At 48.8% G+C, this 14,481-nt stretch overlaps 2 protein-coding genes across 6 annotated transcripts in view; both read left to right on the forward strand.

Moving 5' to 3' along the window:
- Positions 1–14,481, forward strand: part of LOC129712165 (tetratricopeptide repeat protein 28-like) — a 94,298-nt gene that overhangs the window by 58,535 nt on the left and 21,282 nt on the right. The gene's annotated exons all lie outside the window — the stretch shown is intronic.
- rnf208 (ring finger protein 208) lies at positions 1,838–5,296 on the forward strand. The gene has a single exon (XM_055660411.1). The coding sequence runs from the start codon at positions 3,610–3,612 to the stop codon at positions 4,345–4,347; it is 738 nt and encodes a 245-aa protein (XP_055516386.1). The 5' UTR covers positions 1,838–3,609; the 3' UTR covers positions 4,348–5,296.

Here is a 14,481-nt window from a genome sequence, read left to right on the forward strand (position 1 = left end):
TGCGTGCACGTGTAACAAGTCATGTACATTTCCGCTGACTGGTTAGCAAGCAACAAAGGCTTTTCACTGTACATCGGTACACGTGACAATAAACTAAAGTGAAACTGCTTGGCAGTGATCAGTGTAAGGCTCCAGCCCCACATTGTACACTCTCTGTGCAGCCAGACAACAAAATCAGACAGACAGCAATGTTGTCCAGGGAGGGAGAGGCCCCAAGGTTGACAGAGAGAGACCATGAATGAATTCAATGCCTGAGGGGAGATGTGGCAGAGGTGGTGGGCAGAGTGCAGGCAATAAGCCCGTAACGGCAAGAGAAGGCTGGAATTCTCGTCTACAGAAGCGACACTCCAAGGTGCATGGAGTAATGCAGAATGAAGAATCTTTATAAAGTTCTGATAAACTATCATGACCTTTCAAGATATGTGAATTCAGCAACACTCTTACTCATTCATAACACCCATGCATACACCCCTCACAGCACGCATTGCATCCCTCAGCCCTCAGCCCACTCCTAAACACGTACGCACTAACATATAACACCCCACATGCCCACAACACAACACACCCCACAACAACAAAACCCACAATGCAGAATAAGTTTCCATTTCAAGATTGTTTGCAGTTGATATAAATTTGGATCAATTGTCGCTCCACTTTGATATGGTCAATAAGAGCAGAACAAAGGATATAAGTTGGCAGATACAGTTTGAGAAGTTTTATTAACAAGTACAATAACATATTAACAAATCACCAGTCATTCCTACTGATGCTTCAACTGTTCAATGTAAAAACCATCTCACAATGAGTACATCCTGGGTGAATCGACATGATCAGTGGTAGATTCTATGACTCAGTGAGTCTGTGGTCTGCCAAGAATATAATTAGCTACTGACATGAAATAAAGTTGTGACTTTAACTACCAAGTAAAGAAACTGAAGTTGGTAGGTTCAGACAACATCTTTGACGAACATGGATAGGTGATGTTTTGGATCCATGTTCTTCAGAGATGCTGCCTGACCCGTTGAGTTACTCCTGCACTTTGTGATTTTTTTTTGTAAATCAGCATCTGCAGTTTCATTGTTTCTACTTGTTAAGTCATCAGATGTTTTGATGATTGGGAGAAAATTAAATTTCTTGCATACAGTATGTGACACGGAACAGTACAGTTGATGAGGCTCTATCTTCTCTAGTCCTAATGAGCAGCTCTGATGCTGGTGTAAAGTTCACCCAGAGGTGGCAGAGAGAGAATCACCTGCTCGGTGCTAAGACAGTTGAATGTTGATGGTTATAGTCTTTGCCACGGCCACAGCCCCCACCCTCCAAGATCCCCGTAAATACAACACCTCTCTCCAACAAATGTCCCACCCTAACACTGGTAATCCAGCAAGCATTCTGAAATATCGCTGGTAGTGGTTGGTCTCTACTGCTCCCACTCCCATACCACTGAAGAACATTGTCATTTGCCAAAGATAGACTCAAAATGCTGTAGCAACTCCGCGGGACAGGCAGCATGCCTGGAGAGAAGGAATGGGTGACGTTTCGGGTTGAGACCCTTCTGGGAAAGGGATATAGATGATGATGGAGAGAGAGATACTGTAGAATGAATTTTTTTTTTTTTTTTTTTTTTTTATTTCAATTTTATTTTTAATATTTTTTATTATTTATTTATTATTTATCTATCTTTTTTTTTTAATGATTTTTTTTTTATGATACTGCCTGTAAGGGAAATTCATTTCGTTGTCTCAAATTGAGACAATGTTTTTGAATACAATTGGTGAAAAAAGAATGATAAAGGTACCTTGGGTGTTTGCGATGCGATGGGCGGGGGAGGGATGGAGAGAGGGAATGTAGGGGTGTTTGAAATTAGAGAAATCAGTATTGATACAACTGGGGTGTAAGCTGCCCAAACAAAATGTGAGATGCTCCAATTTACATTTCGCTTCACTCTGACAATGGAGGAGGCCTAGGACAAAATGTTCTGTGTGGGAATGGGAGGGGGAATGAAAGTGTTTGGCAACCGGGAGATCAGGTAGATCCAGGCGGACTGAGCGAAACAAATCATCCACTCTGCGTTTGGTCTCGCCGGTGTACAAGAGTCCACATCATGAACAGCAGATACCGTAGATGAGGTTGGAGGAGGTGCAAGTGAACCTGAAAGGACTGTCGGGGTCCCTGGACAGAGTCGAGGGGGGAGGTACAGGGACGGGTGTTGCATCTCCTGCGGTTGCAGGGGAGGGTACCTGGGGAGGTGGTGGTTTGGGTGGGAAGAGACAAGTTAACCAGGGAGTTACGGGGGGAACGGTCTCTGCTGAAGGCGGGAAGGGGTGGATGCCACAATCAGTTACTGAAACATACTGGGTATCAGTTGCACAGTTTGTTTTCTCTCCTGCTCTTTGAAAACTGTCCCTTCATGTCACCTCCGTGTGAATGAACATTTGCTTTCACTGCTCCTTGCAGCACTCATGGGACTCTTTCAAGCTCATTTTGAATTTAAGATTCTAATGTTCACAAATTCTCAGTAAACATCAATGTGTTAGGAAATTTTGAGAGTAAAACATTTCAGACAGTCGTAACTTCTAAGGCGCCTCGGAACAAATATAGTTTCATTTCATAATTACCTATGAAGTGAAAGAGTGTGTGGCAGGAGAAAGCAATGAGCAGTGATAGAGGAGAATGGAGGGGTTAAGTGTGAAGTATATAGAGGTGACCTGGCTGACTAGGAGGGTGTGAAGTGCTGGGGAGAATAGCTGCTGCTGCTGCTGCTGCTGTGTGTTGCAGTAACACCACCAAGCCACTGTGACTCAGGAAGGAAATTGCACTAGCAGCATCCTCTGCTTTCTCAGCATTGATTGCACCACGGCAGGAGCTGTTTGAAGGTTAGACAGATGAATGAAGAAGGCAAGCCACAGAGGTTATCTTCAGTTGCAGAGCCAGCCTGTGCTGGAGGACTGGGGCCTGGAGCCATCACACTGTGCTGAAGGAGAGAAACGTGAGCTTGCTGCAACACTGCGGTGCTGCTGCAGATAACACTGCCATCCGAGGTAAACAGGAGGCTGCAAGAGGCAGAGGGGGAGCGAGAAAACACACTGCAGGGCAGGCACTGCCCTTACAGACAACACCAAGACACACACTGCCGGGGAGAGGAGAGGAGAGGAGAGGAGGCTGTGTACATTGTGAAGCTGGATGTGCCTGATCAGCACCAAGTGCAGGTAATGTGATTGAAACATCCCTGCTCCCTGCTCCGTGCCTCCCTTCAGCAGCAGAGCTCTTCATTCAGCAGCGTCTGGAGCATGTTTGTTCTACGTGCCTCATGTTGCAGCGTTTGCTGCCATTAGGAGGTGGAGAGGAAGAGCAGTCAGACTTTGGTGTTGTCAGGCTGTCACGGAGAGCACCTGCCTCCACAGAGTCTTTGCACGGATGCAGGAGCGTGGGGTTGCTGACTACTGCTGCTGACTACACTGCAGCCTTGCTTGTGTGAATGGGAGGTGCGTGCGTGGTGCTGGTGCACAGAGACAAGGCGGCACGGTGCAGACATGGATCGAGGGTGTGAGTGCAACCGCAGCCTGTGAACCCGGCCCCCTGTACCGCCGTGTGGACCCCCGCGGGCCCATGGCGTGTCTGAAACAGCAGCAGGCCGCCATCAAGATGGAGGCGGTGAAGATCGTGCCAGCGGACAAGTTAGTGGAGTGTTCGGGGTCACAGTCCCGCTACGGGCCGTCAGGGTGTACACGGGACCCTCCGCCCGTGGGCAAGTGTGCCTGGCCTCTACAATCAGAGATCATCACCAACCAGGCATGTACCGACATGCCGGGCCTGGACAAAGGCCGTAGCCCCAACCGGTTAGCCAGGACTCCGCCCCGCACCGACAAGTGTAGCCACGGACACCGCAAGGCCAGCGCCGAGATGTGCTTCCACCGGCAGGCCCCGGCCGACGAGGTGATTGTCAACCAGTACGTGCTCCACCAGTCGGCTGTGTCTGAGCCTCTGGAATGTCCCACCTGTGGCCATGTGTACAATGCCACCAACAAGAGGCCACGCATCCTCTCCTGCCTGCACTCTGTGTGTGAGGAATGCCTGCAGATCCTGTACGAGTCCTGCCCCAAGTACAAGTTCATCTCCTGCCCTACCTGCCGCCGCGAGACCGTCCTCTTCACTGACTATGGCCTGGCCGCTCTGGCCGTCAACACCAGCATCCTAGCCCGTCTGCCCACCGTGGCCCTGACGGCCAACCCAGGCCAGTGGGGTGGCGAGGCTGACCGTAGCTGCTACCAGACCTTCCAGCAGTACTGCGGCGCTGTCTGCAGCTGCCACCTACGTAACCCTCTGGCCTCCTGCACCATCATGTAGGAGCGGAGACACAGGGGAGGCCACAAGGTCACTACTACAACCAGGAGAAGCATTACGCCAAAACCAAACAATTTGCTGTGTTTTTGCAGCACCCTTTACGGTAAATTACCTGTAACTGAATTATCTCATCTGGGAGTTTCTGTGTTTTCTGTGAAATCAAAGGTATCCAATTGAGACTGGCAAGTTTGATGCTGTCCTTGAGTGGGGCACTGGTAACTCTACCTACCTGCACAAACCTGACTTTGACTTTGGGACTGCTCTCTCCACTCACTATTATACAATGCCTAAAACCATCGCCAGTGCAGCGACTTACCCTGAGGGCCGCTACTGTTCAGTATTTAATATGTTCTAGGTCCACGCTTCAGTGTCAGGGTCACTCCAGCCCAGGCTCAGGCCTTTAGCAGGATGCCAAATCTGCAAGGACATCTTTTTTAACCTAAATTTTAGATCTTGGTCTTTAGATGGAGAGCAAAGGGTTGACTTACCTCTAACTGCGAGCATCCTGGCATAAGCCACAGACTTGTGGCTAGCTTTGCTGACGTCACAAGCAGGTTGTTAGCTTGCTTGCAGTTACAGCCCCGAGTAGCACCGTGAGAGAGAGCACACCCAGCTCTCTGCAGCTCTGGTGATGCCCAGCACAAGAGGGTTAACAATGACTTGTTTCCCCATCATCCTCCGTCAGAGTAACCAGATAATGTATTGTGATTATTTTAACCTCAACCCCCACCCCAGGCCCGTGGCCCTGACTCCACACAGACTGGCACATCTGGGCCACACCATGATGGACAAGGTCCTTGTCTTCATCATTGAGTATTGTGTATGGAGCGCCTCCAAAGGTAACGGTGCTGGAGTCACCATAACAGTGCTAGCAACATAAAGAATGTTTCTTTATTGATTGTATTCTGTGAATAAACTCTATATCAGACCTTACACTTGTATTTGTGCTACTGCAGTGATTATGGGGTGAAGTAAACAAGTACTGGGTTAAACCCGGGCACATTGGCTGGGGCAAACATGAATAATATGGTGGAGTATCTGAGGGGTCTTCACTCACACTCACACACACACACACCCTACCACTCTCTCTCACACACACTCACTCATACACTCACAGACACACATACACTCTCACACTCGCATACACTCACACATACACTCACACACACAAACACACGCACACACACACACACACTCACTCACTCACACACACACACACACACACACACACACACACACACACACACACACACACACACACACACACACACACACAGTCACACACACACACACACACACACACACACACACACAGTCACACACACACACACACACACACACACGCACTCACGCACACACACACACACACACTCACTCACACACACACACACTCACGCACACACTCACTCACACACACACTCTCACTCACACACACACACTCACACACTCACACACACACACACACACACACTCACACACACACTCACACACTCACACACACACACACACACACACACACACACACACACACACACACACACACACACACACACACACACACACACACACCCACTCACTGCTCTGCTCTGCTCTCATACTGCGTGTCAAATAACCATTGGCAACTGTATTAATCAATGGTGAATTTTGGGTGAATGCACCAGAAGAGATGCTGCATTTCATAACCTCCTGCTTTAGCACCGGGAGATACAGGAGATAAACATCACACACACAGACGCATGACCATTAGCCATATACTGATGCCCCTATCTGTACACCACAGATACAGGCTGTAGTTCACAGTGTTTCACATCATTGTTTCAATATCTCAGGATGTTATCTGATTATTTTCCACTTGAGCACTAGGATGTAATTTAATGTCCAGGCTGTAGAATGACTATTACGACTGCAATCTGAACATTGAATTAGTTAGTGAACCAGGCCAGGGTTGAATTAGTTAGTGAACCAGGCCAGGGTGCAACCAGTCAGTATGCTCTCAATGTTACTACTGTAGAAGCTCAATGGAGTATTTGCGACGTGCCAAATCATTTGAGTAATTAAGTGGAGTAATGAATGTTCATGTGTAGATTGAGAATTACAGGTACAAGTAGTGTGGTTACCAATGAGAATACAAGACGGGTCTTGCAAAGTGTTTCAGGATGTACTGCACATACAAAGCAGGATGTAGAGCAGGTTGTACAACCTGCACTTTCAATGTATGGGGAGAATATGTACCTCCGTTTAAATCATACTAACTGTAGTTGGAGTACTTCATCATGCAGCTGGAGTAGTCAGGGAACATTAAATATCACCTGCTGTATGTCTGGGTGCCTTATCAGTTTATTATTGAGAACTTCAGGTATTCCAGGGTTGGGTTTCACTATTTTAAGATGTGGTTTAATAATTCATGATGTAGGTTCATAATCCATTTTGATTTGCCAAAATATAGTATGACTATTTGCTGGTGTAGATAGGGTGTTGCAGAATGCAAGTTGACTATTGCAGCTTTTGTAAGTTGGGAATTAGATGGAGCACGATGTGTTTTGTGAGTTCACAGCTCATTATGATCTGTTCAGAGTGCATTTTGGAATGTTAGAGACCGCAGAATATGTCAAGAGTAAAGGGTGTTTAATTATCACGTGTATCAACAATGAGATTCTACGCAGCACAACAGTACTGTACATGCAATACACATAGATACATAGACAATAGGTGCAGGAGGAGGCCATTTGGCCCTTCCAGCCAGCACCGCCATTCAACGTGATCATGGCTGATCATCCACAATCAGTACCCCGTTCCTGCCTTCTCCCCATATCCCTTGATTCCGCTAGCCCTAAGAGCTTTATCTAACTAACTTTTTAATGCATTCAGTGAATCGGCCTCCACTGCCTTCTGAGGCAGAGAATTGCACAAATTCACAAGTCTGGGTGAAAACATTTTTCCTCATCTCAGTTCTAAGTGGCCTACCCCTTATTGTTAAACCAGCCCCTGGTTCTGGACTCCGCCAACATCGGGAACATGTTTACTGCATCTAGCCTGTCCAATCCCTTAATAATTTTATATGTTTCTATAAGATATCCTCTCATCCTTCTAAATTCCAGTGTATACAAGCCCAGTCGCCCCATTCTTTCATTATATGACAGTCCCACCATCCTGGGAATTAACCTGGTGAACTCTCTCAATAGCAAGAATGGCCTTCCTCAATTACACACATATATACAACAATATTTTAAAACATGACCAATTAATATCGTTGTACTAGTGCAAGAACTGAAGAACAGTGTGTGCAAATTGATAGTTGCCCAGTGTTCAACAGCCTGATGGTGGTTGGGAAGAAGTTGTTCTTGAACGTGGTGGTCATGGTTCTGATGGTCAGAGTGTATTTAGAGTTTGGCCAGAGTAGTGTGGGACTTTGACGACATTGCCTGCCTTTACGAGGCTCCACATAGATTCCATCGATGATGTGGAGATCAGTGCCCATGATGGACCAGGCTGTGTCTATCGCTCTCTGTTGCCTCCTTCATTTCTGGCCATTTGAGTTACAGGCCACGATGCAACCAGTCACAATACACTCAGAGGTGTAGAGGTTCAATGCAGTATTTGCCACATGCCAAATCATTTGAGTAATTTCATTTGAAATATTTCAGAGACTTAACAAAACTCAGGATGTTGCTTAAATATTTTAGTGGATACAAGAAACTGCAGAAGCTTGTCTACAAAAAAAGGCACAGAGTGCTGGAGTAACTCAGCGGGACAGCCAGAATCTGTGGAGAACATGGATAGGTGACGTTTCACAGAGTGCTGGAGTAACTCAGCGGGACAGCCAGAATCTGTGGAGAACATGGATAGGTGACGTTTCACAGAGTGCTGGAGTAACTCAGCGGGTCAGGCAGCATCTGTGGAGAACATGGATAGGTGACGTTTCACAGAGTGCTGGAGTAACTCAGCGGGTCAGGCAGCATCTGTGGAGAACATGGATAGGTGACGTTTCACAGAGTGCTGGAGTAACTCAGCGGGTCAGGCAACATCTCTGGAGAACATGGATAGGTGATGTTTTGGGACCCTTCTTCAGACGGAAATATTTGTTGCTGGAGAATTTCAGGATATAAATTAAATGTGTTATAATTGTGTTTGTCTATTACAAGGCATGGTTTCTACCATTCAAGATATGGGTTTGGATACTTCTGGGTAGAATTAGAAGTTTTCAGAAACAGTTCATATTTTAGAGGGACATTCAATTATTGTGGAATTAAAGTTCAATATTTCAGAATACAATCGAAGGGTTATGATGGTAGCTGCAACTTAGACTGATCTTGCCTGTATATGATCCATAATCCTATTCCTTACACTTCCACCCCCCCCCCCCCCCCCCCCCCCAATGGGTCCCACTTGGTCTAGTCTCCATTAAACATTCCCTCTTCCCCTTATACCTATGCTCTGTGGTGTTGGCCATTTCCACCCAGGGAAGATGGTTGTGACGGCCTGCCTGCAGTGTCCACCCATCCACACTGCCCAGCCTGGAGACAGAGGGCAGGCTGACCTTTGCCTGCAAGTGGTGACTGGACCTAAACACTGCTGTCAATGCCCGCTGACTGTTTGTTTAAAGGCTCTGGTGTTCAGAATGTCCGAGAGGAATAGTCATAAAATCATCCAGCACAGAAACAGGCCCTTTGGCCCACCTTGTCCAGGCCAACATCACCCATCTGCGCTGATCCAATTTACCACTTAAAGCTCAAAGCATTTTTGTAAAAACTAGCAGTTTTAAGATAAATGAATATGTATCAAATTATATTTCCTTACAAAAATAATGCAATGAGTCCCATTGTATCTGTGGTGGTGCACAGAATAATCCCATTAACCCACCAGTTGTCCCTACAACCTATTCTTTGCATGTTTCCATCATGTCTACTGCCCATCTACACCAGGGGCCAATTAACCCACCAACATGTACATCTGAAGCACACAGAGGAAATGTGGAGATCAGGATTGAGCCTGGGCTACTGGAGTTACGAGGCAGCAGCTGTATCGCCAAAATTCAATTATATTTAATTAAGAAGGTCTTAAAGTAATTATAAGTAATATTGTACAAATTAAAATCATTATTAAGTAATATTGTACAAATACACCACTTAACGGCATTGTGTGGCGACTGAGTGTGAGTCTGGCTGGAGAGGTCAGCCTGGTGATACCACTGGCACACACACACCAGCAGCTGACCACCCACCTGCCTCTGTACGAGCTCACAAACCCAGAGAGGAGCCGACCACTGAAGAGGGACGGACAGACACATGTTGTGTCGGGGATCGCTCAGCTGATATGAGCCAGCCCACTAGAGACATACAGTCTGCCGCTCTGCAACCATCAACTCAGTCCTGCCTTTTCTAGTGTAGATTCATCTTGTCCCACGGAATCTGTTCCAATAGAAACATAGAAAACATGGAAAATAGGTGCAGGAGGAGGCCATTCGGCCCTTCGAGCCAGCACCACCATTCATTGTGATCATGGCTGATCGTCCCCAATCAATAACCCGTGCCTGCCTTCTCCCCATATCCCTTGATTCCACTATAATAATAATACTGCATTTTATTTGCTGGCGCCTTTCTGGACACCCAAGGACACCTTACAGGACATAAAATCACAATACATTTATCAATATTACAATCAAGTTGATTAAAAACAAAAACAAAAACAAAAAAAAATACACAAAACATTTGAAGTAATTAAAATCAGGGTGAACATGGTGGAAGTTATGTCGGGTACGCTAATCTAAACAGGTGTGTTTTGAGTTGTGATTAGAATTGATCGATAGTGTCCAGGTGACGGATGGGAGGTGGGAGAGTGTTCCAGAGACGTGGGGCAGAGCAGCTGAAGGCTCTGGCACCCATGGTGCTGAGACTAAATGTGGGGACAGTTAAAATTGCAGCTGAGGAGGAACAAAGTGTATGGTAGCAGCAGGTCAGAGAGGTATTGGGGAGCAAGGTGATGTAGAGCTAGCCCCTAGAGCTCCAACACCTTTGATCTCCAATTACCTGGCTCACCCTGTCATTGTGAGAGCACGTGTGCTGTAGGTGAATTAGCTGATCACCAAGTTGTGAAGAGGAAACAAAGAGTGTGCACAAGGATATAGTTATGTTACGTGAGTGGGCAAGAGATTGTCATGTGGAATATAACATGGAAAAATTAAGAAGCAAATTGTTATTTAAAGAGTGACGATAGAAACTGTTGTGGTATAAATAGAACTGCGATCGTCGGTGTTTACAACTCAACAGGTCAGCGTATAAATACAGCAACTGATTCTGGAGGTGAGTGGAATATTGGCCTCCATGGGAGGGGAAGTACTCCAGCTCGACTGGGTGGGGGTGAGATCACACAAGGAGTGCGGAGGCAATGTAGACAAGCTTGACCACATTGATTCGTGGATGATGTGGTTGGTGTATGAAGACAAGGTGAACAGGTTAGGTGTATACTCTGTGGAGCACCTAACTCCATCCCAATCAATATCCAAATTCTCTCAGATTCCTCCTCACCACGTTCCACAACCCTCTCCAACCCCTACCCACTCAACCAATTCCATCACATAGCCTGCCTCTGTTCCTACCCACCCTAACTTAACCCTCTGCAATTCCTACAGCTCATAACCCCCTGCTCCCTGCTGCAACCCTTACACATAGCCCCCTGCTACCCATCATTCATTCCCTACACTCCTACATAGAGACCATAGAAAACATTGAAATTAGGTGCAGGAGTAGGCCATTCAGCCCTTCGAGCCTGCACCGCCATTCAATATGATCATGGCTGATCATCCAACTCAGTATCCCGTACCTGCCTTCTCTCCATACCCCCTGATCCGCTTAGCCACAAGGGCCACATCTAACTCCCTCTTAAATATAGCCAATGAACTGGCCTGAACTACCCTCTGTGGCAGAGAGTTCCAGAGATTCACCACTCTCTGTGTGATAAAAGTTTCCTAATCCTGCAAACAATCCATAAAACCATCCTTAGCCACCATTCACATTTCTACCCACTCCATCTCCTGAACCATTCCATTCCTACACAATCCAGCCAGTGATATAAATGGCACCAGTCACCCAGTTCTCTAATGTACTACAACCTCTGTAACTCCAGCCCCGACCCAATTGATCCTTGTTACAGCATCTGTCAGCCCAGCATGCCCTGTCCGCCACTTCATGCTGTGGTGCAACATTGACCAACATCACGCCACTTTAATGACGAGAGCAGAAGGCAGCAGCTGTGACGTGCCTCACTCCTTGCTCAACGTGCCTCACTCCTTGCTCAACGTGCCTCCACTCCTTGCCCAACAAGTTGCCTCACTCCTTGCCCAACGTGCCTCACTCCTTGCCCAACGTGCCTCACTCCTTGCCCAACGTGCCTCACTCCTTGCCCAACGTGCCTCACTCCTTGCCCAACGTGCCTCACTCCTTGCCCAACGTGCCTCACTCCTTGCTCAACGTGCCTCACTCCTTGCCCAACGTGCCTCACTCCTTGCCCAACAAGGTGCCTCACTCCTTGCCCAATGTGCCTCACTCCTTGCCCAACGTGCCTCACTCCTTGCCCAACAACGTGCCTCACTCCTTGCCCAACGTGCCTCACTCCTTGCCCAACGTGCCTCACTCCTTGCCCAACAACGTGCCTCACTCCTTGCCCAACGTGCCTCACTCCTTGCTCAACAACGTGCCTCACTCCTTGCCCAACAACGTGCCTCACTCCTTGCCCAACAACGTGCCTCACTCCTTGCCCAACGTGCCTCACTCCTTGCCCAACGTGCCTCACTCCTTGCCCAACAACGTGCCTCACTCCTTGCCCAACGTGCCTCACTCCTTGCCCAACGTGCCTCACTCCTTGCTCAACGTGCCTCACTCCTTGCCCAACGTGCCTCACTCCTTGCCCAACGTGCCTCACTCCTTGCCCAACAACGTGCCTCACTCCTTGCCCAACGTGCCTCACCCTTGCCCAACGTGCCTCACTCCTTGCCCCCAACAACGTGCCTCACTCCTTGCCCAACGTGCCTCACTCCTTGCCCAACGTGCCTCACTCCTTGCCCAACAACGTGCCTCACCCTTGCCCAATGTGCCTCACTCCTTGCTCAACAACGTGCCTCACTCCTTGCCCAATGTGCCTCACTCCTTGCTCAACAACGTGCCTCACTCCTTGCCCAACAACGTGCCTCACTCCTTGCCCAACAAGTTGCCTCACTCCTTGCCCAACGTGCCTCACTCCTTGCCCAACAACGTGTTGCCTCACTCCTTGCCCAACGTGCCTCACTCCTTGCCCAACATGCCTCACTCCTTGCCCAACGTGCCTCACTCCTTGCCCAACGTGCCTCACTGCCTCACTCCTTGCTCAACGTGCCTCACTCCTTGCCCAATGTGCCTCACTCCTTGCCCAACGTGCCTCACTCCTTGCCCAACATGCCTCACTCCTTGCCCAACATGCCTCACTCCTTGCTCAACAACGTGCCTCACCCTTGCCCAATGTGCCTCACTCCTTGCTCAACAACGTGCCTCACTCCTTGCCCAATGTGCCTCACTCCTTGCTCAACGTGCCTCACTCCTTGCCCAACAAGGTGAAGAGTAGGATGAGGATGATGACGGGGATGAAGATGAGCGAGAGACAGAGCAGTTCCAGGCCGTACAGGAGGAAGATGACACACAGGTAGCAGCAGGGGCATCTGTGATCACAGCGTGCCATGGCAGTGACAAGCCAGGACGGGTAACGCAAGCAAGGCAAGTAGCCGCAGCGTCGGGTGGTCATCATCCTCTGCTGGAAGCCCTGCTCCAGCCAGTCGCACAGCCTGCCAGCGGGCACTGGGCGTGTGGGCACCTCGGCCAGCCGGGCAACCCTGCCACACACTGCCCCGTTCAGGAAACTCATCTCCTCCTGAAGCTGGCGGATCTCCCACTGTGGCATGGGGGTGGTCTGGCGGCACACTGGGCAGCGAATGTGCCCACTGCTCCTCACTGTTGCTCTCTCCATGATGCTCCTCACACAGCTGGCACAGAAACTGTGGTTACAGTTCAGCAGAGCCTGTTTGTGAGTGTCCAAATCAAACAGCTCAGTACACACGGGGCACTCCTGCTCCACACATCCTGTGGTGACCACAGCCTCAGTCAGGAACCTGGTGTCTGATGTGTGGCAGCTCACGCTAACTTCCTTCAGCTCACTGTTTGCTGCACAGGCCTCTGGCTGACCTCCTCCAGGACCAAGCCTCTCCTCTCCAGCTAAGGACACCTCACACTCAATCACAGTGAAGTCCTGCGACTCTGCCCCTGTGTTAGGCAGCAAGGGGGCATCATCAAGGTCTGCCCCGCACTCTCCTGAGCCGGCTTGATTTATCCTCTGCCAGCCCAGCACCCCTGCCAGGGCATTATCCCGGATTTCCTCCTCCCCAGCCTGTTTCACCAGAGACTCTGTCGAGTTATCTCTGCGAGAGACGACAGCTGTATTTTCTGAAGCTTCTGTTACCATTGGTGGTGTTTGGACATCTCGTTCAGCAGCATCGTGTCTGTAACTCTCAGTTGTTTCCTCGTCCTCTTGAACATTGCTCTCCTTGCCTTGAAAGTCACAACGTCTCATCATCCTGCGGTCCCAACTGGGTTCCATGGTGCTCACCTTTACTTCCTGCTTTAGTGGAGAGTTTGGTTGGGGTGAAGGCATGACTTGCTTCTCAATCATCTCTGGAGAAGTCCATTCCTCAAACGCTCTAGTCCCCTGCCCTTCCCTGTGGGAGGCTGTGTCCAACTGGGAGGTCAACAGCGTCTCTCTTGCATGGACGTTGATAATCTTTGGGGCAGATGGGTGAAGCGTAGTCACGTTGTTGTGAGGCTCTGCATGCCCATGGACCTCTGCGATATCAGCCGTCACAGTATCTCCCTCCGTATGATCAAGGCACTGAGTAACGGCTCCTGCTTGTCCTTTCCTTCTCCGGCCATCCTCTTGCTTCAGGACCTCCCTGTCCTGCTGCTTGCTGCCGTCTTTGGCAATCACAGCCTCATCCAGCAATCTGCCGTCAGTATTGAAGTCACCAAGCATGTCAGTACTTGCTTGCGATACCAAGCAGCTGCCATCAGTCAGGGATTCACTGTTACAAGGGGAGGACTGCTGGGGCCTCGCATCTTCCAA

The sequence above is a fragment of the Leucoraja erinacea genome, chromosome 31, assembly GCF_028641065.1.
Source record: "Leucoraja erinacea ecotype New England chromosome 31, Leri_hhj_1, whole genome shotgun sequence".
Classification (NCBI taxonomy): Eukaryota; Metazoa; Chordata; class Chondrichthyes; order Rajiformes; family Rajidae; genus Leucoraja; species Leucoraja erinaceus.